General features: G+C 43.3%; 1 protein-coding gene across 1 annotated transcript in view; it reads left to right on the top strand.

Annotated features, from left to right (window-relative positions):
• The window catches only part of POLN (DNA polymerase nu), a gene marked incomplete at its 3' end in the record, with an annotated part of 169,996 nt that overhangs the window by 86,143 nt on the left and 57,624 nt on the right, over nucleotides 1-26,229 (top strand). Inside the window, 3 exon segments of the mRNA XM_082838350.1 lie at nucleotides 23,620-23,677; nucleotides 24,631-24,705; nucleotides 25,619-25,733. Coding sequence (XP_082694476.1) covers nucleotides 23,620-23,677; nucleotides 24,631-24,705; nucleotides 25,619-25,733 — 248 coding nt within the window.

Below are 26,229 nucleotides of genomic sequence, written 5' to 3'. Positions count from 1 at the left end.
ATTCCTGCCCTGCCACTAAGTTCATCAGTACCGCTTTTTTAAATTCCATATATGTGTGTTAGCATACGGTATTTGTTTTTCTCTTTCTGACTCACCTCACTCTGTATGAGAGACTCTAGGTCCATCCACCTCACTACAAATAACTCAATTTCATTTCTTTTTACTCATGAGTAATATTCCATTGTATATATGTGGCACATCTTCTTTATCCATTCATCTGTTGATGGACACTTAGGTTGCTTCCATGTCCTGGCTATTGTAAATAGTACTGCAATGAACATTGTGGTACATGTCGCTTTTTGAATTATGGTTTTCTCAGGGTATATGCCCAGTAGTGGGATTGCTGGGTCATATGGTAGCTCTATTTTTAGGTTTTTAAGGAACCTCCATACTGTTCTCCATAGTGGCTGTATCAATGTACATTCCCACCAACAGTGCAAGAGGGTTCCCTTTTCTCCACACCCTCTCCAGCATTTACTGTTTGTAGATGTTTTGATGATGGCCATTCTGACCGGTATGAGGTAATACCTCATTGTGGTTTTGATTTGCATTTCTCTAATGATTAGTGATGTTGAGCATCTTTTCATGCATTTGTTGGCAATCTGTATGTCTTCTTTGGAGAAATGTCTATTTAGGTCTTCCACCCATTTTTGGATTGGGTTGTTTGTTTTTTTGCTATTGAGCTGCATGAGCTGCTTGTATATTTTGGAGGTTAATCCTTTGTCAGTTGTTTCATTTGCAAATATTTTCTCCCATTCTGAGGGTTGTCTTTTCACCTTGTTTATGGTCTCCTTTGCTGTGCAAGAGCTTTGAAGTTTCATTAGATCCCATTTGTTTATTTTTGTTTTTATTTCCATTTCTCTAGGAGGTGGGTCAAAAAGGATCTTGCTGTGATTTATGTCATAGAGTGTTCTGCCTATGTTTTCCTCTAAGAATTTGATAGTGTCTGGCCTTACATTTAGGTCTTTAATCCATTTTGAATTTATTTTTGTGTATGGTATTAGGGTGTGTTCTAATTTCATTCTTTTACATGTAGCTGTCCAGTTTTCCCAGCACCACTTATTGAAGAGGCTGTCTTTTCTCCATTGTATATTCTTGCCTCCTTTGTCGAAGATAAGGTGACCATATGTGCATGGGTTTATCTCTGGGCTTTCTATCCTGTTCCATTGATCTGTATTTCTGTTTTTGTGCCAGTACCATACTGTCTTGAGTACTGTAGCTTTGTAGTATAGTCTGAAGTCAGGGAGCCTGATTCTTCCAGTTCCGTTTTTCTTTCTCAAGATTGCTTTGGCTATTAAGGGTCTTTTGTGTTTCCATACAAATCGTAAAATTTTTTGTTCTACTGCTATGAAAAATGCCATTGGTAATTTGATAGGGATTGCATTGAATCTGTAGATTGCTTTGGGTAGTATAGTCATTTTCACAATATTGATTCTTCCAATCCAGGAGCATGGCATATGTCTCCATCTGTTTATGTTATCTTTGATTTCTTTCATCAGTGTTTTATAGTTTTCTGAGTACAGGTCTTTTGCATCCTTAGGTAGGTTTATTCCTAGGTATTTTATTCTTTTTTTATTCTTTTTGTTGCGATGGTAAATGGGATTGTTTCCTTAGTTTCGCTTTCTGATCTTTTGTTGTTATTGTATAGGAATGCAAGAGATTTCTATGCATTAATTTTGTATCCTGAAACCTTACCAAATTCATTGATTAGTTCTAGTAATTTTCTGGTGGCATCTTTAGGATTTTCTATGTATAGTATCATGTTATCGGCAAACAGTGACAGTCTTACTTCTTCTTTTCCGAGTTGTATTCCTTTTATTTCTTTTTCTTCTCTGATAGCTGTGGCTAGCACTTCCAATACTATGTTGAATAAGAGTGGTGCGAGTGGACATCCTTGTCTTATTCCTGATCTTAACCTGAAATGCTTTCAGTTTTTCACCATTGAGCATGATGTTTATTGTGGGTTTGTTGTATATGGCTTTTATTATGTTGAGGTAGGTTCCCTCTATGCACACTTTCTGGAGAGTTTTTATCATAAATGGGTGTTGAATCTTGTCAAAAGCTTTTTCTGCATCTTTTGAGATGATCATATGGTTTTTATTCTTTAATTTGTTAATATGGTGTATCACATTGATTGTTTTGTGTATATTGAAGAATCCTTGCATCCCTGGGATAAATCCCACTTGATGATGGTGTATGATCCTTTTAATGTGTTGTTGGATTCTGTTTACTAGTATTTTGTTGAGGATTTTTGTGTCTATGTTCATCAGTGATATTGGTCTGTAATTTTCTTTTTTTGTGATATCTTTGTTTGGTTTGGGTATCAGGGTGATGGTGGCCTCTTAGAAAGAGTTTGGGAGTGTCCCTCCCTCTGCAATTTTTTTGAAGAGTTTGAGAAGGATAGGTGTTAACTCTTCTCTAAATGTTTAATAGAATTCTCCTGTGAAGCCATCAGTACTAGACTTTTGTTTGTTGGAAGATTTTTAATTACAGTTTCAATTTCATTACCTGTGATTGGTCTATTTATATTTTCTAATTCTTCCTGGTTCGGTCTTGGAAGGTTGTACTTTTCCAAGAATTTGTCCATTTCTTTCAGGTTGTCCATTTTATTGGCATATAGTTGCTTGTAGTAGTTTCTTATGGTCTTTTGTATTTCTGTGGTGTCAGTTGTAATCTCTCCTTTTCATTTGTAATTTTATTTATTTGAGTCCTCTCCCTTTTTTTCTTGATGAGTCTGGCTAACGGTTTATCGATTTTGTTTATCTTCTCAAAGAACCAGCTTTTAGTTTTATTGATCTTTGCTATTGTTTTCTTTGTTTCTGTTTCATTTATTTTTGCACTGATCTTTATGATTTCTTTCCTTCTACTAATTTTGGGTTTTCTTTGTCCTTCTTTTTCTAGTTGTTTTAGGTGTAATGTTAGATTGTTTATTGATTTTTGTTGATTGAGATTTTTCTTGTTTCTTGAGGTGAGCTTGAATTGCTATGAACTTCCTTATTAGAACTGCTTTTGCTGTGTCCCATAGGTTTTGGGTCGTCATGTTTTCATTTTCATTTGTTTCTAGGTATTTTTTGATTTCCTCTTTGATTTCTTCAGTGATCTCTTGGTTATTTAGCCTCCATGTATATGTGTTTTTTACTGGTTTTTTTCCTGTAATTGATTTCTAATCTCATAGTGTTGTGGTGTCCTTCCTTATCTCTTGTAACAGTCTTTATTTTAAAGTGTATTCTATCTGATATGAGTATTGCTACTCCAGCTTTCCTGTGATTTCCATTTGCATGGGATATCTTTTTCCATCACTTCACTTTCAGTCTATATGTGTCCCTAGGTCTGAAGTGGGTTTCTTGTAGACAGCATATATAAGGGTCTTGTTTTTGTATCCATTCAGCCAGTCTGTGTCTTTTGGTTGGAGCATTTAATCCATTTACATTCAAGGTGATTATCGATATGTATTTTCTTATTACCATTTTCTGAATTGATTTGGGTTTTTTTTAAATAAATTTATTTATTTATTTATTATTTTTGGCTGTGTTGGGTCTTCGCTGCTGCATGTGGGCTCTCCCTAGTTGCAGCAAGTGGGGGCCACTCCTCCCTGCAGTGGCCTTTCCCATTGTGGAGCACAGGCTCCAGGCACATGGGCCTCAGCAGTTGTGGCTGGCAGGCTCTAGAGTGCAGGCTCAGCAGTTGTGGCGCACAGGCTTAGTTGCTCCACGGCATGTGGGATCCTCCCGGACCAGGGCCTGAACCCATGTCCCCTGCATTGGCAGGCAGACTGTCATCCACTGAGCCACTAGCGAAATATCTGGGTTTGTTTTTGTGGGTCTTTTCCTTCTCTTGTGTTTCCTGCCTAGAGAAGTTCCTTTAGCATTTGTTGTAAAGCTGGTTTGGTGGTGCTGAATTCTCTTCGCTTTTGCTTGTCTGTAAAGGTTTTAATTTCTCCGTCAAATCTGAATGTTATCCTTGCTGGGTAGAGTAAACTTGGTTGTAGGTTTTTCCCTTTCATCACTTTGATTATGTCCTGCCACTCCCTTCTGGCTTGCAGAGTTTCTGCTGAAAGATCAGCTGTTAATCTTATGGGGATTCCCTTGTATGTTATTTGTTGCTTTTCCCTTGCTGCTTTTAAAATTTTTTCTTTGTATTTAATTTTTGATAGTTTGATTGATATGTGTCTTGGCCTGTTTCTCTTTGGGTTTATCCTGTATGGGACTCTCTGCACTACCTGGACTTGATTGACTACTTCCTTTCCCACATTAAGGAAGTTTTTGACTATAAGGTCTTCAAATATTTTCTCAGTCCCTTTCTTTTTCTCTTCTTCTTCTGGGACCCCTATAATTCGAATACTGGTGCGTTTAATGTTGCCCCCGAGGTCTCTGAGACTGTCCTCAATTCTTTTCATTCTTTTTTCTTTATTCTGCTCCCTGGCAGTTATGTCCACCATTTTATCTTCCAGCTTACTTATCCGTTCTTCTGCCTCAGTTATTCTGCTATTGATTGCTTCTACAGTTTTTTTTTGTTTTTTGTTTTTTTTTGTGTTACGCGGGCCTCTCGCTGCTGTGGCTGCTCCCATTGCGGAGCACAGGCTCTGGACGTGCAGGCTTAGTGGCCATGGCTCACGGGCCCAGCCGCTCCGTGGCATGTGGGATCCTCCTGGACCAGGGCACGAACCCGCGCCCACTGCATCGGCAGGCGGACTCTCAACCACTGCCACCAGGGAAGCCCTTGTATAGTATTTTTAATTTCAGTTATTGTGTTGTTCATCACTGTTTGTTTGCTCTTTAGTTCTTCTAGATCCTTGTTCAGTGTTTCTTGTATTTTCTCCATTCTGTTTCTGAGATTCTGGATCATCTTTACTATCATTACTCTGAATTCTTTTTCGGGTTGGTTGCCTATTTTGTCTTCATTTATTTGGCCTTGTAGGTTTTTACCTTGCTCCTTCGTCTGTAACATATTTTTTTGTCGTTTCATTTTGTTGTTGTTGTTTTGATGGGTGATGCTGTATTCCTGTCTTACTGGTTGTTTGGCCTGAGGCGTCCAGCACTGGAGTTTGCAGACAGTTAGATAGAGGTGGGTCTTGGTGCTTAGATGAGTGCCTCTGGGAGGCCTCACTCCAATTACTATTCCCTGGGGTCTGAGGTTCTCTATTAGTCCAGTGGTTTGGACTCGGAGCTCCCACCACAGGAGCTCAGGCCCTACCTACAGCCTGGGAACCAAGATCCTGCACGCCGTGTGGTGTGGCAAAGAAAGAAAAAGAAGAAAAAAAAGGAGCAATACAATAACAAAGAACAAAAATAAATAAAATTAGAAAGATAAGAACTATACTAGGAAAAATTAAATACAACTGAAACAACTGCAACAAGGTGAAATAAAACCACAACAGGAAAAAGAAAAGAAAAGGGGGGACAAGCCAAAAGGAGCAGAACAATAACGAAGTATGAAGAATAAAATAAGGGCCTCCCTGGAGGCAGTGGTTGAGAGTCCGCCTGCCGATGCAGGGGACGCGGGTTCGTGCCCCGGTCCGGGAAGATCCCACATGCCGCGGAGCAGCTGCGCCCGTGAGCCATGGCCGCTGAGCCTGCGCGTCCGGAGCCTGTGCTCCGCAACGGGAGAGGCCACAGCAGTGAGAGGCCCGCGTACCGCAAAAACAAAACAAAAAAAAGAATAAAATAAAAGATTTATTAGAAAATATATATCTATAAATGAATCAACAACAACGAACCAACAAGGTAAAACAGAACCCCAATCTAAAAGAGGAAAAAAGAAAGCCTTGGTGATGGGGGCGGAGTTTAGGCAGGGTTGTAACTTAGGCAAAGGCAGGCTTTGGGGTGGGGCCGGACCTAGGCGGGTGGGGGTTGTCGTTCAAGCGTGGGGCAGGGCCTCTGCTTAGGACCTGCTCGTGGAAGGGGAGAGGCAGCACGTGGAAAGGAGGGCCTCTGGAGTGTGGAGTTCCGGAGTTTGGAGGTAGGGCCCTGAGTGAGGGTGTGTGGGTGGGGTTTAGGCCCAGCCGGTCTAGGGGGTCTCAGAGGGGGGTCTCCGAGTGTAGAGGTAGGGCCCTGGGTGGGGGTGTAGGGGCGGGGCTTGGGCTCTCCGTGTGGGAGGGAGGCTTCGAGGGCAGATTAGTCCAGGGTGCCCAAGAGGCTCCCCAGTGCCTAAGTGGACAGGGAAAGCACAGGGCCCCGTTCTCTTCTGTTCCTTCATGCCCCTCCCCGTCCCCACTGGACCCCTCACCGTGGGTGGGTCCCGCTGGGTGTAGGAACTCCTTCCCTCCCCCAGCCACCCCTCAGGGGTGCCGGTCCCGGAGGTCCGGCCTTTACTTTTGCTCCCCCTTCCCTCCCTCCCACTCCCTCAGGATTCGTGTGGCTGGAGGGGGCCTTGGTGGGCAGAGGATCAGGCCCAGGATCTCAGCAGGCTCCTGGGGGCCCAAGTGGGCAGGGGAAACCTGGCTACACTCCCTTTGGACCCTCTGCCCTCCCAATGGTCCCCCAATTTCCCCCTTCGGGTGTGGGATCCCCTCCCTTCCCCCAGCCACCCCTCAGGGGCGCCAGCCCCCTCCTGCCTCCACTTCTCCTCCCTCCTCACTCCCCCTCATGCCACACATCCTACTCTGTCGCTGGGGGTTCCTCCGTCCCCTTAGGTGTCTGTGATCCCCCACCGGTGCCTGGTAGGTGCCCTACTTGTGCGGAGACACATCCTCCTAGTCCACCATCTTGACTCCACCTCTCCTTTGTGAGTCCTTTTTCCTCTTAGTTTTCTTTATTTTTCTAAATATATGTCCAATATTTTATTAGCACATTTGTACTAGCCTTTTGGTATGTGAGTTGGAGCCAAATTAAGATTTTGTCATACTATGGGTGATAACTTCGAGATGGTTGATGATTGCTTGACGCCTCATGCTTCCCCCTGCCTTGAGCCTTTGTTCTCGTTACCTCTGTTAGATACCTTTTCCACTCCTAGATCCCTCAGCATATCCTCCTCCAGGTATGAGTGGCAATTTAGTTTTTAGGTTTTTTAAAATTTATTTTATTTTATTTTTTTGGCTGCGTTGGGTCTTCATTGCTGCGCTTGGGCTTTTCTCTAGTTGTGGTGAGCGGGGGCTACTCTTCCTTGTGATGCACGGGCTTCTCACTGTGGTGGCTTCTCTTGTTGCGAAGCACAGGCTCTAGGCGCATGGGCTTCAGTAGTTGTGTGGCACTTGGGCTCAGCAGTTGTGGTGTGCGGGCTCTAGAGCGCAGGCTCAGTAGTTGTGGTGCATGGGCTTAGTTGCTCCATGGCATGTGGGATCTTCCTGGACCAGGGCTCAAACCCGTGTCCTCTGCGTTGGCAGGTGGATTCTTAACCACTGTACCACCAGGGAAGTCCCAGCAATTTAGTTTTGAAGACATCTGCTGTTTTCCATGGTTTTTTGTTTGTTTGTTTTTTTGCGGTACGCGGGCCTCTCACTGTTGTGGCCTCTCCCGTTGCGGAGCACAGGCTCCGGATGCGCAGGCTCAGCGGCCATGGCTCACGGGCCCAGCCACTCCGTGGCATGTGGGATCTTCCCGGACTGGAGCACGAACCCGTGTCCCGTGCATCGGCAGGCGGACTCTCAACCACTGTGCCACCAGGGAAGCCCTCCATGTTTTGGCTGTAATAAATAAAGCTGCTATAAGCATTGATGTACAGATTTTTGTGCAAACTCAAGTCTTCATTTCTCTGGGATAAGTGTCTAGGAGTGCAATTGCTGAATCATATTTTTAAAAAATATATGCTGAATTTTATGTGCTAATATTTTAAAAGGATTTTTGTGTGTTTATTCGTGATGGATATTGATCTGTTCTTATCTGGTTTGGTATCAGAATAATACTAGTTTCATAAAATGGGAAATGTTCCTTCCTCTTGCATTTTCTTGAAGTTATTGTGTGGAATTGTGTTAATTCTTTCAATATTCGGTAGAATTTGTCAATAAAATCATCTGGGCCCAAAGATTTATTTTTGGAGAGCTCTAAAATTATGAGCTCAATTTCCTTAATATTTATTGGCTTATTGATATTATGTTTCATATTGGATGAATTTTTATTGTTTGTACTTTTTGAGAAATTGGTCCTTTTTTTCTAAGTTGTGAAATTAATGTGTGTGTAATTGTTCATTAGCACTTCCTTATCCTTTTGATGTCTGTAGGGTCTGTAGTGATGTTCCCTATTTCATTCCTGACATTGGTAATTTGTGTCTTCTCTCTTTTTTCTTTGTCAATCTAGCTAGAGTTTTGTCAATATTATTGACTTTTTCAATGAAGCAGCTATTTGTTTCATTGGTTTCTCTCTGTTTTCAATTTTATCAATTTCAGTTTTTCATTATTCCCTTTCTTCTACTTGATTTGGGTGTATTTTGCTTTTCTTTTTCTAGGTTCTTAAGGTGGGATCTTAGATTATTCCTTTAAGACTTTTCCTTTTTTCTCATGTACGCATTTTTAGTGCTATAAAATTTCCTTCTCACCGTTGCTCTAGCTGTATCCCACAAATTTTGATATGTTGTATTTTGTCAAAGAAAAAATGCACCAGACAGAGTTAAACAGGCAAGGAAGAGTTTATTCAGGATTATTGCAATAAGGGAGAGAGATTGAACTACTCCAAATGCAGTGAAGACAGCAGGAGATTTATAGCTAATGGGGAGGGGAAGGGGTCAGTGGGTGGAAAATTACTAAGAAGAACTTGGTGAGGTATGAGGGGTTGGGGGGATTCTTGCTAAACTGCTTGCTAAACTTGCTAAACTCAGCCACAGTTTTTGCCTGTGATATTTGAAATAGTACAGTTCTTGTCTAAAAATTTCCTATCCTGCTAGAGAGTGCAGGCCTTTGTTGGGGCTTTTGGTCAGTGGCCATCAGCATGTCTAGGTTACTGGCTTCTTCAACACCCAGTCTGAGACTTGTGAAGCAAAAGGAAACCCTGGGCCTCACCTTCATGTAATCCTTGGTCCTGTGGTCCCTGGCCAGTCTGCCTTCCTCTCTCCACTTGCAGAGCTGTCTTGTGTTTGTTTTACACATAATGGCTAAGGTTTTAGTTGTACCAGTGGGGGAAGAGGAGGAGTGTCCGTCCCATCCTCCTGGAAGCGCAGTCTCCTTATTAGCAGCATTAATGGAACAAAAGATTTGCTTGCACAAGGATGGTTTCAAAACACTGTCTGCTGTGTATTTCATTCCCAGCACCTCTTGCTCCTATGAGACTGCCCACCCTTGGGGCTGAGGCCTCTATTTCTTCAGAAGGAGAGGGGGATACAGCTGAGGATAAAGAAGTCTGTGTTCAGCTCTGGCTTTCAACACAGAACTTGTGAAAGAGCACAGCAGAAACAAGAAAGTATCAGAAATGAAGATCAGAAAGTGTTTGGGGTGTTTTTTTCTTTTTTTTTTTAAATTTCAGAAGCTTCCCTTTAAATACCAAGACTCAGAGACTTGTATTTTCAGAGTTTATAAGGTAAGGTATGCAAGATATGCTATATGGGCAGGTCCACTTCACTGGGAGGCATGAGAATGACTTGTGGGCTTGGAGGAAATGCTGAGAGGGAGACAAGCACTAGTGAGTATCTCCAAAAGGGCTCTGGCCTGGCCCCCTGGGGGAGAAGCCCAGAGGAGGGAATAGACCCCTGTAGACTATAACCCATGGGGATGAGGCTTGGCTTCTAGCCCAGGAGCCTGGGAGTTCCAAGCCAAGACAGGGCATGGGCATTGGGCAGGGACCCTGAAGTGGCTTTCTCCTGCCAAGTCTCCATGGGCCCCAAGGGGCGTGAGTGAGAGCTGGAAAGTTCCCGTGGCCCCTTGGTCCTGTGGTCCTCTGTTGTGGAAATGCAGGACCACCATATTTGTCTGGGTCTGACTGGGCCACAGAGTGGGGCTGTGAGGTGGACAGTCCAAGGTCAAGTCCACACAGAGGAGGCATCTGAGTTTCAGCAGATCAGCAGTGTCAAGCAGAGCCAAGGCCAGGACCAGGTCATCAGGGGAGGGGCCGTTGGATGCTGGCCATGGTGTGATAACAGGCTTCACCAGCAGAAGCAACAAGGGCAGCTGGCCCCAAGCTGGTGACGTAGGACCCACCCCTTCCTGATACCATGCGGTTTGTGGGCTCCTCCCCGCAGACACAGCCTGGGGCGGGAGGAGCATGACTGAGAGGGAAGGAAGGCTGGGCTTTGAGGACTGTGGGTCCTGCACTGACTGACTGCTTTTCCCCAGGAGTCTAAACTGGTGATTAAAATACCTCTAATCCACGTATTCGTTCAAATACGTTCAGCTGCAAATGACAGAAAATCAGACTAAATTGATCTAAACAATTAAGGTATTTCTTAGCATACCTGACTTAGAAGTCCAAGGAAGGGCGAGCTTCAGGCAAGGTTTGATCTATCAGTCAAGTCATACAGGCAGGTCCCTCTTCTGTCCCCCATCTCTCAGCCTCTCATCCTCAGCATCCCATCAGGTCTTGGGGATACCTGCTTAGTTTCTCTCCATGTAGCTTCCATGAAAGGAAGGGGAAACATCTTTTGCAGACGCCCTCAGCAAGCATCTCCTTGCATCTCTGTCTGGAACTAGGCCACCCTTGAACTAGTCGCATGGCCACAAGATGGGCTCTGCTGGCTGGCGTAAAGAGGGGAGAGCCCTAGTGAAAATCTGAGTGCCATTTTCTAAGGAAAAAGAAAAAGAGCATGCTTCAAGGCCCAAAACAAAGGGCAAGATTATGATACTTTTCATGCTATCAGCAGAAATAAGGGTTACACATTTTAAACCTACTACGTAAGATAAATTGAACCAGTATCTCTTTGAATGCACTGAAAGAGGGTAACGGATATTTATTACTTATCTTTCTAGTTCTAGCAGCAAATGTTCTATTCTGTCTTCCTCTGTGCAGCCGTCCTTACATTGTTATTTGGAAAAGAGCCTTAGGAAATTTGTCTTCAGGCCCAGACTGTGCCACCAAGTGTAGAGGCCTGGCTTTCCTGATACAATATTTAAGCCCTATATTCATCAGTACCTACATAATGTTACAGTAGCTAATTTGGAAACATTCTAATCATGCTCTTTACATCGTTGGCTTGTGAATTTTTCAGCTTTGCTTATGAATATCCCTCCTACATGGTATTATTTAAATATCAAAATATTTATTAGCAAGATTTTTATAAATCAAATATTTATTGCTAAATCTGTGTCACTACTTGAAACCCAAATGAGATTTTTAAGCCTCTGTCCTTTGTCATTTTAGTGATGTATGACTTTCCTATTTCTATTTAGAGTGAAATGAGCAGTCCCCTCCTTGTCCACGGGCCGCGTCACAGCACTTTTCGTGCATCTCCTTTTGATGGGGACCTTAGCAGCTAGAGGGTACCAGGAGCGAGTACCACTGTGAGCAATGCACAGTGATTATCCTATTCAGTTTCATCTTCTTTTTAAATATTTATTTATTTAGTTGCACCGGCTCTTAGTTGCAGCAGGTGGGCTCCTTAGTTGTGGCTCGCCGGCTCCTTAGTTGTGGCACACATGTGGGATCTAGTTCCCCGACCAGGAATCGAACCCAGGCCCCTGCACCCGGGCCCCATGCTCCATTGGGAGCATGGAGTCCTGTCCACTGCACCACCAGGGAAGTCCCTCAGTTTCATCTTTTAAAGCACTGGTGGTGACCTGCAGCTAAACGGACCATCAGAGCCCAAGAGCCGGCAGGGAGAGGAGCCTGTTCCTAAAGCCACTCTGCCCGGACTGCATCTCGGCTGCACTGGGCCCAGCCCCCTTCCCTGCTAGCAGAGGCTCACCCTTTCTCTGGCGGCCTCTCGCTCCGCCTGCACGGTCCCGCTGCTGCTGCTGGGCCGGGCTGCTGCCTAGTTCTGTCCTTCCTCCTCGCCTGGCTTGGTCCTCCCACATCTGTCCCCTCTCCTCCAGGGTGGCCCCTCAGGGGCCTGTTTCCTGCTCCAACCCCCTCCTCCTTGCTGCACTCATGCAGCCTAGTGCTCCTCCCTCCTCTGAGCCCACCGCACACGCCACTCCTTCACCAGCAGCTTCCCACTTACATGCTTACGACGCTTGCATCTCTCTCTTTACTTAGCTCTCCTTCAGATCTCTCAAACAAACAGTCACAGTCCCTGTCTCGGCTCCCTGGTAACTCAAGCAGGACCTGCATGTCTAGGATCACCAAGTACGTGGGGGTCTGCCTCCTAGTCCCCTCTGCTCCCCACTGCCTTCTCATTCCCCCTCCTAGGTCTCCACGCTCTAGTCCGTCCACCAGCCACCTGTGCAGCAGCCAGAAAACCTCTCAGATGATAGCCTGATGCTTCTTCAGGCTTCAGCCGCTGCCAGGCCTCTCAGGGGGAAGTCTGGACACCCTGCCTCCTTCTCCAGCCCATTTCCTGCTGCTCCCCACTCACTGATTCATTCATGAGCACGTCGTGTGTGCCAGGCTGTTCATGGAGCTCGTGCTGAATGGACCAAAACCTCTGCCCTTGTGGAGTCTGGGGGGCTGGAGGGCACGAGCCAGACAGCAAACATACTAAATTAGTCATGATGTGGAAGGTGATAAACACTGTGGACAGCACAGAGTCGGGGAAGGACCCAAAGCACAGGGGAAGGTGGTGTTGGCCAGGGCAGTCAGAGCAGGATTGATGGAGTAGGCTGCATCCTGGGGGAGCACAGCTGTTCATTTATTCCCGACGGGCCAAGGTGTCTCACAGAGCGCTCAGAAGATGCTGGAGCTGCTGTCATGTAGTAACCAGGACAGAGGAAGCCAGCATGCTGGCTGTGGCCCCGCTGGATCATCTGAGGACCCACCGAAAAGATGGGGCTGCCGTCACGGTGCCTGTCCGTCTGCAGCCTCCTCCGTGTTTTGCCTCCAGCGTGGAGACTGTGGCCAAACTGAAGGTGGCTGATCCCCGGACCAGCCGTTCTGCCCAGGCCACACATGCTGAGCAGAGACGCTGTGGGCCGGGGCCCATGGGTGCACCTCCTTCCCCACAGTTCAGACTATTGCCTGCTTGGCATGTTCACTTACAACTACTGACAATCGAACAGACGCCAAAGTATAGACTTAAAACGTCACCTCTGCACCTTGCCTTTTGCTGAATGTGAAGCGAAGGCCGTTAACATTGAATTTTTCCAGATCAGTTCTCTTATTTTTTCACACATGCCAGAGTTCACCATGAAAACGAATGCTAGGCGTGTGCCCAGTCTTCGTCACTCCAGACACCAATGGAGCCTTGGGCTGTGCAGAGCAGTTGACGGAAGCTGAGAAAAGGGGCTTGCTGCAGAGAGCACAGTGCGTTTCCTGCAGTGGATCTCAGCGTCCTGGAGAATCTGGCTGAGTTTGTTACACAAAGGACTTGGAAGTGGTTTTCATACATTTAAGTGTCCACATTAACGGCAGAAAATGTTATAGCTGACAACTTGCTTTCAATTTCCACAGTTTGGGTAAGTTTCAGAACAGTCCCCCTGACGTGTGGCCACATTGCTGTGTGCCCACGCTGATGCTCACTCTAGAGAGTCCGAGAGGCTCATGGGCCTGGTCCCGCCCACTGCACCTTGGACCCGGGAGAGTAATGTCATCACTGATGGTGGAGCCAGGTTTCTCATGTTGCAGTAGAGAGGAGGTTCGAACGACCCATGTGGTGGATTAGAGTTGGAGACAGCAGTGTGGACTCATGTGTGGCTTCACACAGACACAGATGGCTATACCTAGAAACATTTATAGGTACGACTACACAGGGCAGCATATGCGCACATATCTCCTTGCTCTGTCAGCTGAGAGGGCCTAGAAGCAAGGACACCCCCTAGCACCCAGATCTTGGCTTCTGATACCATCTCCAGTAAAAGCAACCAGGGCTCCTTGAGAAACGGCTGATTCTACGACTGTGGCAGGAAACACACAAGATGAGCCTGGAGCATCCTGTAGTGCCAGAGAGTAAGGAAGTGATAAACACACACACACACTGAAGAGGTTAAGTCAAAGGGACACAGGAGCCAAGTGAAAGAGCTTCCACTGGCCAAAGCCGGAATAATGTGAATAACAAAATAAATAATGTCATGTTGGGTTATAACCCAAAGGATAGAATAAATGTCCATGAGTTCATACGGACATAAATAAGTGACTGAATAAATACATAAATAAGGGAGAAAAGATGAATCCCCCATGTAGAATAATTTATGTAGGTATTAATACTTTGCCCTCAAGAAGATGGAGCATAACTCCCCACTCTCTAAGCATAGGGACTCTTTCCAAAGAGTATTGTATGAAAAGAGGAGAAAAAGGTAACTTTACAGTAGAGAAATTGAACAAACACACCTCAGCCAAGTGATCAAGGTCAACATCAAAAGTGATAAATCATACTGCTAGTAAGAACCCTTATTATCATGATGTGATGAAACACAATTTACCTCTCCAGCCTTCCTCCTCAAAACCCATATCCCCATTCTAATCATGAGAAAAGCATCAGACAAACCCCAATTAGGGATATTCTACAAAACTACCTGACCAGCAGTCCTCATTTTTGTCAAGGTCATCAGAAACAAGGAAAGTCTGAGAACGTGTCACAGCCCAGAGGAGCCTAAGGGAACATGACAACTAAATGCAGTGTGGGATCCTGGAACAGAAAGTGGACATTAGGGAAATATTGAGGAAATATGAATAATTTATGGACTTTAGTTAATAATAATGTATCAGTATTGGGTTCGTTAACTGTGACCAATGTACCATACTAATGTAAGATGTTAATAGTAGGGAGAACTGGGTGTGGGATATATTGGCACTCTACTAGCTTCACAGTGTATCTCTAAATCTAAAACTATTCAAAAATTGAAATTTCATTTTTTAAAAAAGGAGGTCAATATTCATTTATGATAAAAGCTCAATAAAGTGAGTATAGAGGGAATGTATCTCAACATAATGAAGACCATATATGACAAGCTGACAGCTAACATCATACTGAGTGGTGAAAAGCTGAAGGTCTTTCCTCTATGGTCAGGAACAAGACAAGGATGCCCACTGTCACTACGTTTATTTAACATTGTATTGGAAGTCCTAGCCAGAGCAATTCGGCAAGAAAAAGAAATAAAAGGCATCCAAATTGGGAAGGAAGAAGTGAAACTGTCACTATTTGCAGATGCTATGATGTTATATATAGAAAACCCTGAAAACTACACACACACACACACACGCACAAACTGTTGGAAGCAATAAATGAATTCAGTAAAGTTGTAAGATACAAAATCAATATTAAAAAATCTGTTGTTTATATACACTAATAAACTATCAGAATGAGAAATTAAGAAAATAATCCCATTTTACAAGTGCATCAAAAATAATAAGATACCTCAGAATAAATTTAACCAAGGAAGTGAAAGACCTGTCTGTGAAAACCATAAAATGATGAAAGAAACTGAAGGCACAAACAAATGGAAAGATATTCCATGCTCATGGATTGGAAGAATTAATATTGTTAAAATGTCCATACCACACAAAGCATTCTACAGATTCAGTGCAATCTTTATCAAAATTCCAATGGTATTTTTCATAGAAATAAAACGAACAATCCTAAAATTTGTATGGAACCACAAAAGACCCCAAATAGCCAAAGCAACCTTGAGAAACAAGAATGAAGCTAGAGGCATCATGTACCCTGATTTCAATCTATCTTACAAACCTAGAGTAATTAAAACAGTATGGTACTGACATAAAAACTGGCATATAGATCAATGGAACAGAATAGAGAGCCCAGAAATAAACCCATATATATATATATATGGTCAATTAATCTATGATAAAGGAGCCAAGAATATACAGTAGGGAGAGGATGACAGTCTCTTCAATAAATTATGTTGGGAAAACTATACAGCTGCATGCATAAGGATGAAACTGGACCACTATTTTACACCATATACAAAAATTAACTAAAAGTGGATTAAGACTTGAATGTCAGACCTGAAACCATAAAACTCCTAGAATAAAACATAGGTGGTAAGCTCCCTGACATCAGTCTTGGCAATGAGTTTTTAGATCTGACACCAAAAGCAAAAGCAACAAAAGCAAAAATAAACAAGTGGGACTACTTCAAACTAAAAAGCTTCTGTACAGTAAAGGAACCATTAACAAAATGAAAAGACAACCTAGCAAATGGGAGAAAACATTTGCAGATCATATACGTGATAAGGGGTTAATATTCAAAATATATAAAGAACTCATACAACTTTATAGTAAACAAACAATTCAATTTTTAAAATGCACAGAGGATCTGAATAGACAGTTTTCCAAAGAAGACATACGGATGGCCAATAGACATATGAAAAGATGCTCAACATCACTAATCATTAGGGAAATGCAAATCAAAACCACAATGAGATATCACCTCACACCTGCTATGATGGCTATTATCACAAAGACAAGAAATAACAAATGTTGGTGAGAATGTGGAGAATAGGGAACACTCATAGATCTTTTAGTGGGAATGTAGATTGATGCAGCCACTATGGAAAATAGTATGGAGGTTCCTCAAAAAACATTTTTTTTAAGATTTAATTTTATTTATTTTTGGCTGTGTTGGGTCTTCATAGCTGCACACAGGCTTTCTCTAGTTGCAGTGAGCGGGGGCTACTCTTCATCGCGGTGCACGGGCTTCTCATTGCAGTGGCTTCTCTTGTTGTGGAGCACAGGCTCTAGGCGGGCAGGCTCAGTAGTTGTGGTGCACAGGATTAGTTGCTCCATGGCATGTGGGATCTTCCCGGACCAGGGATTGAACCCGTGTCCCCTGCATTGGCAGGTGGCTTCTTATCCACTCTGCCACCAGGGAAGTCACCCTCAAAAAATTAAAAATAGAACTACCATATGATCAAGCAACTCCACTGGGTATTTATCCAAAGAAAAATTTAAAATTAATTTGAAAAGATATCTGCACCCCCATGTTCATTGCAGCATTATTTACAATAGTCAAGACAAGAAAACAACATAAAGGTCCATCCATGGATGAATGGATAAAGAAAATGTGGCATATATATACAATATAATATTATTCAGTTGTAAAAAGAATGAAATCTTGCCATTTATGACACATGGATGGACCTTGAGGGCATTATGCTAAGTGAAACAGATTGGACAGAAAAGGATAAATACCATATGATCTCACTTATATGTGGAATCTTAAAAAACAAAACAAGAAAAACAAAACAAAACAAAAAAATGAACTCATGCATATAGAGAACAGACTGCTGGTTGCCTGAGACGATGAGTGGGAGGTGGGTGAAATGAGGGAAAGGGGTCAAAATGTACAAATTTCTAGTTATAAAGTGAGTAAGCCATGGGGATGTCATGTACAGCATGGTGACTATAGCTAACACTGTATTGCATGTTTGAAAGTTGCTGAGAGAGTGGATCTTCTTGAAAGTTCTCATCACAAGAAAAAATGTCTGCAACTGTGTGTGGTGATGAATATTAAATGGACTTTTTGTGGTGATCATTTTGCAGTATATACAAATATTGAATATGTTGTATACCTGAAACTAATATGTTATGTCAATGACACCAAAATTTTTAAAAGGAGGGGAAGGGGAGCCAGGATCACCAAGGGGAGCAGATAGCATGCTGCGTTGGGGAGACTGCAGGGAGCTCGGGTTGGCTGGAGCTGGCGTGTCTGTGGGGCAGTGGTGAGAGATGGAGTTGGCACTGGTGATCAAGATCAAATCGTAGGGGCACGAACTCTACCTCTGGGATAGTGCAAAACCACTGAGATATTTGAAGCCAAGGGGTGCAAAGGTTGGTTTAGTGTTTTTGCAAGCTTACCCTAGTGGTAACCCCGTTCCCAGCCTGGGTGACTCTGCTCTGAGGGGTGCTCTTTGGTTCCCCCTCCCAGTCAGAATGACAGCACCCTGTTATCGTCCTGCATGGGCACAGTTTGTAGTGATGCGACTTCTCTCTCTCTTTGTTCTCGCTAAACTGCAGTGTAAGCCCCTCAGGGCAGGACCCATGTCTGTCCTGTTTTATTTATTCTTTGCCTCTCCCCACTAGGATGGGAGCTCCGTGGGAGCAGGGACTCTGCCTGCCATGTCCACCACTTGTTTTCCCAGCTCCTAGCAGAATATCTGGAATAAACTAGGAGCCCAATAAAGTTTCTGAGTTAACAGAGGGAATGATAGAGTTGCTTCACTCGTGGTTGGGAGAGTGTTGTTAGAACCCATGTAAGATGTGACCAGGACACGGGCAGCAGAAAAGAGGCAGAGAATGTGGAAGGGAAGACGTCCAGGAGGAAAAGCAGGTCTGGGCTATGCGGGGAGGGGGCCGGGGGGAGGGTGCAGGGAGTGGACAAGAGCATCTAGAGCATCTAGAGACACATCTGTTGGACTTGGGAAACCAGCTGGAATGGAGGCACCATTTGTTAGCTGGTTCATTCATTCATTCATTCACTCATCTTGGGGGGCAGGTGGCCCATGGCTGTGTAGATACATAACACATTTACGTTGTGATGAGTGCCAAGGAGAAAATAAACAGAGAAATGGGAATAGAGAGGGGTGGGGGTGTGCTGCTTTGGCTTAGATGTTCCAGGAAGGCTTCACTGAGTAGGTGACATTTGAGCTGTGGCTTCAAAGCTGAGAAGGAGCTGGGCCTGCTAAGGTCTGGAAGAAAGACCATCTAGTCAAAGGCTCCAAGTCAGGATCACTTCCGGAGGATACGGCACCCTGTGAGATGCTAAAAGGCGTTCTGTGAAAAGGGTTCCATAGCCGACTAAATCTGAGGTGTGCTGCAGGCCAAGCTCTTTTCAGGGCTTTACTTCACAGCGTAGTTGAACGATTACCTGGTAGGGAATTTGCACATCTTGAGTTGCAGCCCCAACTGTGCCTCTTGCTGGCCTGAATCCACCTTTTGCTGCTGCAAAGCTCACCTGTCTCTGTCCGCGCCAGCAGCGTCCGTGCTGCGACTGACATCAACCCTCCCTCCTCTGGCACTGTTGCATGGACTTCAGTTTGCTGTTTGGTCAGTTAGTGTTCTCCCCGGATGGTAACCTTTCTCACAACACCACCCCTCTCACTTTGTCTGTGTCATTGCACACAGAAAAATACTTTCTGTGATCACTTCCCACCCTTAAGTGAAGGCTGTGCTCAGAAACTTGATTTCAAAGAGTACAGTGTAGAAAGGGGGAAATAAAAAAGTAACTTTTCAATGGAGAACTTAGAAAACACCGCCTGAAATCAAAGTCGACATCAGCAGTGATAGGTCATGTCGACAGCAGGTGCCGTTGACGTGATGGGGCACTTTATCTCTGGGGTCTTCCTCCCCAAACCCGTAACCCCAGTCTAACCATGAGAAACAAGAAGCAAATCCCAACGGAGGGATATTCTGCCTGACCAGTGCTCCTCAAAACAAGGTCGTAAAACACAAAATCTGGGAAACTGCCACAGCCAAGAGGAGCCTAAGGAAACATGATGACTGACTGTGTCCTGGATGGGGTCTTGGAGCAGAAAAAGGACATTAGGTGAAAACTGGTGAAATCCAAATAAAGTATAGAGTTTAGTTGATAATAGTGTATTGATGTTGGTTTCTTAGTCGTGTGAAGGATGCCCTAGAAACGTAAGATGCTAGCAACGTGGGAAATTGGGTGAGGGGCATAAGGGGACTCCCTATACTATCTTCCTAACTTTTCTGTAAACCTGTTCTCAAATAAAAAGGTTATTTTAATTTAAAAAAAAAAACATTTAACATAATAGAAGATTCCGTAGATGTTTTGGGTCCCCTCCATCAAAATATTCTGGTTCCATTTTTATCAGCTGAGTTATTTAATTTTAATAACTGTTTATCTCTAGACATATTTGGGACACTTCATAAAAGCAATTCTGATTGAAAGTCATGTATGTTTTCTTATTCGGTGACTGTGTGCTCCTCTAGTCTCCAGTCAGTGTGCACAGCATTTTTATTGGCTTGTTTAAGGTTGGCTTACAGGAACTACTGTTCGTCTTCTTTCCCTGCAACTTGACAGTGAAAGACAGTGTTCGGGAGTTCCTTGGTAGCCTAGTGGTTAGGATTCTGGTTTTCAGTGCTGTGGTTCAGGTTCAATCCCTGGTTGGGGAACTGAGATCCCACAAGCTGCACAACGTGGCCAAAAAAACACAAAAAAACCAAAACCATATACAGAAAGAAAGAAAGAGAGCGAGAGAAAGAAAGGAAGGAAGGAAGGAAGAAGGAAGGAAAGGGTGAGAGGAAAGGAAGGAAGGAAGGAAGGGTTCATGGTTGAGGTTCTCTGCTGTAGTCAGATGCCAGAGCACTCATTCATGCCTCGGCAAGTCACCGTGAGCAGAATGGCCACTGTGGGATAATAGAAAAGAAGATGCCATTTGAGACTAGTGTGAGTGCCTGGGAATTGGGCTCATGTCTATCGGCAACGGTGGAGAAAAAAAAGAGCTAAAACCTTCAGGTGCCTTCTTAGGATGCATTCTTCCGTATGGTCGAAGGATGAAATATACATTTTAATTTTCCTTAAAATGTTCAAATTGGGTCTTCCCTGGTGGTCCAGTGGTTAAGAATCTGCCTTCCAATGCAGGTGACACAGGTTCCATCCCTTGTCGGGGAACTGAGATCCCACATGCTGTGGGGCAACTAAGCCCACGTGCCACAACTACTGAGCCCACGCACTCTGGAGCCTGCACACCACAACTAGAGAAAAGCCCATGTGCTGCAACGAAAAGACCCCACGGGACTTCCCTGGTGGTGCAGTGGTTAAGAATCCACCTGCCAATGCAGGGGACACGGGTTCGAGCCCTGGTCCAGGAAGATCCCACGTGCCCTGGAGCAACTAAGTCCATGCACCACAACTACTGAGCCTGCGGGCCCTCATGCCACAACTACTGAGCCCACACACTGCAACTACTGAAGCCCACGTGCCTAGAGCCTGTGCTCCGCAACGAGAAGCTACTGCAATGAGAAGCCCACGCGCCACATCGAAGAGTAGACCCTGCTCACTGCAACTAGAGAAAGCCCGTGCACAGCAACAAAGACCCAACGCAGCCAAAAAAAAGAAAAAAGGCCCCACATGCTGCAACGAAAGATCCTGCGTGCCGCAACTAAGACCCGACGCAGCCAAATAAATATTTTTTTTAATGTTCAAATTATAGAACATATTTAACAAAGTGTGCTATATAGGTTAGATATTTAGTGAAGTTTCTGTTATTTTATTATTTGTTATATTGTAAAGCATAAAAAGTGGCATTTAATTATTAAAAAGCTTCCTTCATATTCTTCTGAAGATAATCAATTTAAACTTAGCATTTCTGCTTTCTCAGGACAAGTAAGAAACTTATTTATCCCTCTTTCCACTGGTAAAGGAACTTTCATTAAAAGTGATGTTTTATGTGCTGTGGGAGGGAAATGATTTCAGGAATCACGCCAGACGACCCTGACACCACGCTGTGCTTACCAAGAGCTTCTAGCTGGGCACGTTAGTTACAGTCTGGTCTGATCCCGATTTGACATGCTATTGGATAGAGAACACATTCTGTTTTATATAGCTGTAGACGCTGACATTACTCAAAGTGAGTAAATTTTATAGATGTTCTCTTATGAGTTTGAGAAAGGTCCCTTCTTTTCCTAGTTGAGTTGTTTTAATATGAATGAGTGTGGGATTTTGTCAAATGCTTTTAATATTCTGTTGTGGTGGTGATGTGCTTTTTGTCCTTTATTCTACTAATCTGATGTATTACATTAATTATTTTTGGATTTTAAACCAACGTTGTATTTCTGAGATAAATCCCACTTGGTCATGGTGCATAACCCTTTTTACATGTTGCTAGATTCAGTTTGCTAATATTTATTGAGGATCTTTGTGTCTATTTATGGAGGATGTTCTATTTGGTGTCCGGCTTTAGCGTCAGGATAACACCTCGTAGAATGAGTTGGCAATCTCCTCACTCTGCCATTCTGGAAGTACCTTTCATTGCTGAATTTTTTGAGAGTTCTTTATATGTTTTGAATCCAACATGATTTGCAAAAAAAAGTTTGATGGAGTCCAGTGTTTCACCGTTTTCTTTTACGGACCATGCTGTGTATCTAGCAACTCTTCATCTAACCCAAGATTACAAAGATTTTTCTCTTAAGTTTCCTTCTAAAAGCTTTAGAGTTTTACATTTTACCTTTATGATCCGTAAATTATAGAATCAGCTTCTTGATAGCTATGAAAAATCCTGCTAGTATTTTGATTGGGACTGTATTAAATTCATAGATCAACTTGGGAGTCATTGGCATATTAAGGTTGAACATTCTAACCCATGAACATGGTATATCTTTCCATTTATTTAGGGCTTTTAAAATTTCTTTCATCAGAATTCTGTAGTTTTCAACATGCGGATTTATACCTAAATATTTTGGGGTGCTATTATAAATGGCATTGTTCATTTAATTTCAATGTCCAATTATTCATTGGTACTATGTAGACATAGAATCGATTTTTGTATATTGACTTTATGTTGATACTTTGGTCAACTCATTTATTAGTTCTGGAAAGCTTTTTTGTAGTCTCCATGGGTTCTTCTACATATGAAATCACATCTAGTGAATAAGGGTCATTCTACTTCTTCCTTTGTACTGTATGCTTTTCATTATTTTCTCCTTCCTTATGGTGCTGGCTAGGACCTCCTATATTATGTTGAATAGAAGTGTTGGAAGTGGACATCCTTGCCTGCTCCTGATTTTGAGGAGAATACACTGAGTTTTCCACCAGCAGGATGATGTTAGCTTTAGGTTTTGTCACAGGCTCTGCTTATCATGTTAAAGGAGTCCCTTCTGTTCCCAGTTTGCTGAAAGTAGTTTTTGTCACGAATGGATATTTAATTTTGTCAGATGCTTTTTCTGCATCTATCAAGATGATCATGTGACTTTTCTTCTCTAATCTATTAATATGCTGAATGACATTGATAGATTTTCAAATGTTGAACCAGCCAAGGCTGGGGTTTGGGGGATTAACCCCACTTCGTCATGACGGATTGTCCTATTGTTGAATTTGATTTGCTAATATTTTGTTTAGGATCTTTGGTGTGTATATTCATGCAGGATATGGGTCTGTAGTTTTCTTTTCTTGAAATGTCATGTCTGGTTTTATTAGGATATTATTGACCTCATAAAATGAGTTAGGAAGTATTTCATCCTCTTTTTTTTTCTGGTAGGGATCGTGTAGGTCTGGTACAGTCAGCAAGCACTAAGACCAAGGCTGGTGCCAAGTGCCAAGAGCAATAGCCTTGGTTAGAGTGGAGAGACCCAAATACTCATCTTAAGATACCTTTTTAAAGGAAAGTACGGTGTACAGATTTCACAGAAATCTACATTAGCATATTATGGTAGGAATTTTAAAGGTAACTAAGTTCATAATTCAGACTGCTGATGAAAGAATTACTGTATATAATTATGATAAGGGTCACACAGGCTAAAGTCAAAAAGAATTGTTCTCATATTTGCTGATAATACCTAGTGCTATACCCACCAAAATTATGTTTCAGTATTAGTTGTATTAAGTGTCAATACACTTATGCATAGTACATTGGCATTAGTTATTTTGTTAATGTTTAACAAAATGTGACACATTTTAAATACCGTTAAATAGTACAGATTAATTTAAGAGAAGATATTTCAACTAAAGCAATTTCCCTCTTATTATTCACAGAATATCCAAGGCATCTCCAAGCACCCAATTCAAATAACTAGACCTCAAAATTTTCAAGGTAACACATTTCTTTCTACTTTGCAGAAGTCTTGGGTGACATTTTCTAAAAACCTAGAGATGTTGTAATTGTTTTTCTGTGTAACTAACTGCTTTTCTTTCCTGAAGTTCTCCTCTGTATTTGCATGACCAGGATTTAAATATACATTGAAAAATAAAACACAGCTAAAGTGATATGGTACCTCCCCTTTAGCACTTTATAAGTTAAAATACATGATAATTATACAAGGGAAGTAGCTCCCCTCCTACTATCTCTCCCCCACCAACTTCCCAACAAAGAAAAAACAAACAGACATACAATAGAACTGGCTTTTATTAAAGTCTGAAAATTACTGGAAATGTTTATGAAAGCATAGTAACACTCTTCTTTCTCTTAAGCTCTTCCACTGTACTGCTGATGGTTACATTTCTAAAGAAGAAAAAGGTCAAATCTGAGCAAAGTAGGGCTCTGTGGCCCATTCCCAGTAAACTCCTGCCCCCTTTGCTTTGGGAACTGCTGCTTCCGGAAGGTCAGGGCCAAACAATGAAGCGCGATGAGCAGTCCTCTTTAAAGTACACACAATCGTGCGTGAACACAACTCATGGGAGGTGAGCAGCAACTCCGCCTCCTCCAGCCCCTGTAAAATGCACTCAGCGGGGAAATCTTAGAATTTGTGCTTCCACAAAGGAGATCTTCTCAGCGGAGAGGCCAGAGGGTCTCTCGGCGGCTCTTACTGCAATGTTTGACCTTTTCTTCCTTAAGAATTCTACACAGAACAGGAGACTTTAACAGCAGAAAATCTAGTTTACTTTCAGTAGTCTTATGATGTTTTAAAATTACATTAAAAATATTAAGAAAAATCAGAAATCTAGACTCTTCTGACTTTAGAATGATGTTAAAATAACTTTGTATGAGGAATGGCTATGAGTCAGCTCATGAGCAAATTCACCAAGTGCTCTTGAAATATGATTCAGGTAAAGACGAACTCCTTACCATCTCCCCGAGGGCCGTGTTTGTTTCATCCGAAGGCCACACCTTCCTAGCAGCAGGTATGTGCGGGCCATGGTAGAGACACCGTGTCACTGGATCCCATGTTATGCGTTTCATACAGTTCAAATATTTAGAAATTGAATAATCCAAAGGTGCTTACAGAGCTCATTCTTTAAAATAAGTCCTGGCAAATATTTATATGAAGCAAAGATTTCTTATGCACAGTGAGAGCAGCTCTGCTTCCTGGGTCCCTTCACTTTACCATGACTAGATCCCAAGTTCCTCTGCCTGGTCCCGCTCAGTCTTCCCCCCTTTCTCCTCTCTGTCCCCATCACCCGTGGCGCTTTGCCTTGCTCCCTTGCTGCAGTCCTGCTGGTCCCTGTGCTGTCCCCCAGCAACCAGCCAGCTCCACCTCGGGCCTGCAGGGATCCCCCTCCCCAGACGAGGCCCCGCTCCCTCCTCCACCTCATACCTCTGCTGGAAGGTCACTTTCTTGACGACACTTTACAGCAGCTCCCTCTACACACGCTGGCTCCGGAAGCTCCTTCTCTCGATGGATCTTTTCCACTTCATCTCTCACCTTCTAACATGCCGAGTAATTCGAATTGCCTCCCTCCCCTCAAGTGTAAGTTCTACGCAGGAAGGGATTGTTGCCCGTTTTGTTCACTAGCATACCCCAAGCACACAGCCTGGCGCACAGCACGCCTTTTAAATTCTGATGTTCCAATGAACTGATGAATCAATACAGCCCACCCTGGAGGCATGGGCAGTCTCGCAGAAGAGGTCTCGGGACTTTTAGACCCAGGGATGGCCAATAGACCCGAGGCCTAAGGACCCTGGCATATGAGAGGTGGGCACGTTGACCTTGATTCCTCAGTGGGGAGGGAAGATTGAGGGTCCCCTGGGGGTGGGTAGCAACAATGAGGGACATTGTTCCTAGATTCTGAATTAATGCAGAGCTCTATCTAACAGACTTTTCACAGATTGAATTGCGCATTCTTGCACACTTATCTGGGGATCCAGAACTTTTGAAGTTATTCCAGGAATCTGAAAGAGATGATGTATTTTCCACCCTGACTTCACAGTGGTAAGATATATGAGCTCATAATAGTATCAGATCCGCAGGAATGCTGACACGATTTTAAAAGCCTGAAGTTGTTCCAAACCTATTTTCATAAGAAAGAAAGTATACTTTTCTCTAGTAGTTAATCTCTGTGAAAAGAAGAGTAGGTAACAAGGATGCCAAAAGTTTCCTAATTATGAAAGAAGTGGTAATTCTTCACCACTAGAAAGGAAGTCCATTGCGAAAGAATATCATAGAAATATGGAAAAATCAAACGTGAAAGGCACGCACGCCCTCCAGATGAGTGTCACTCAAGACAAAGCCCAGTGCCTGGCAACCTGAGTGGCAGTCGTATCTTCAGCCCCGCTGAAGCCCTCACTTGCTGTTTGGGTACAAAACAAGTCTACACAATGCTATGCTTTCTCACTGCCGCCTCATCCTTGCTTTTTTGAGTAAACTTTCATTTTGCCTACTTAGGCTTTTCTTCTTTCGGTTTGAAGCCTGGAACTCCTCCCATCTA

The sequence above is a fragment of the Leucopleurus acutus genome (assembly GCF_964270905.1).
Source record: "Leucopleurus acutus genome assembly, chromosome: 4".
NCBI classification, from domain to species: domain Eukaryota; kingdom Metazoa; phylum Chordata; class Mammalia; order Artiodactyla; family Delphinidae; genus Leucopleurus; species Leucopleurus acutus.
This window is presented reverse-complemented; position numbering and strand designations above follow the sequence as displayed.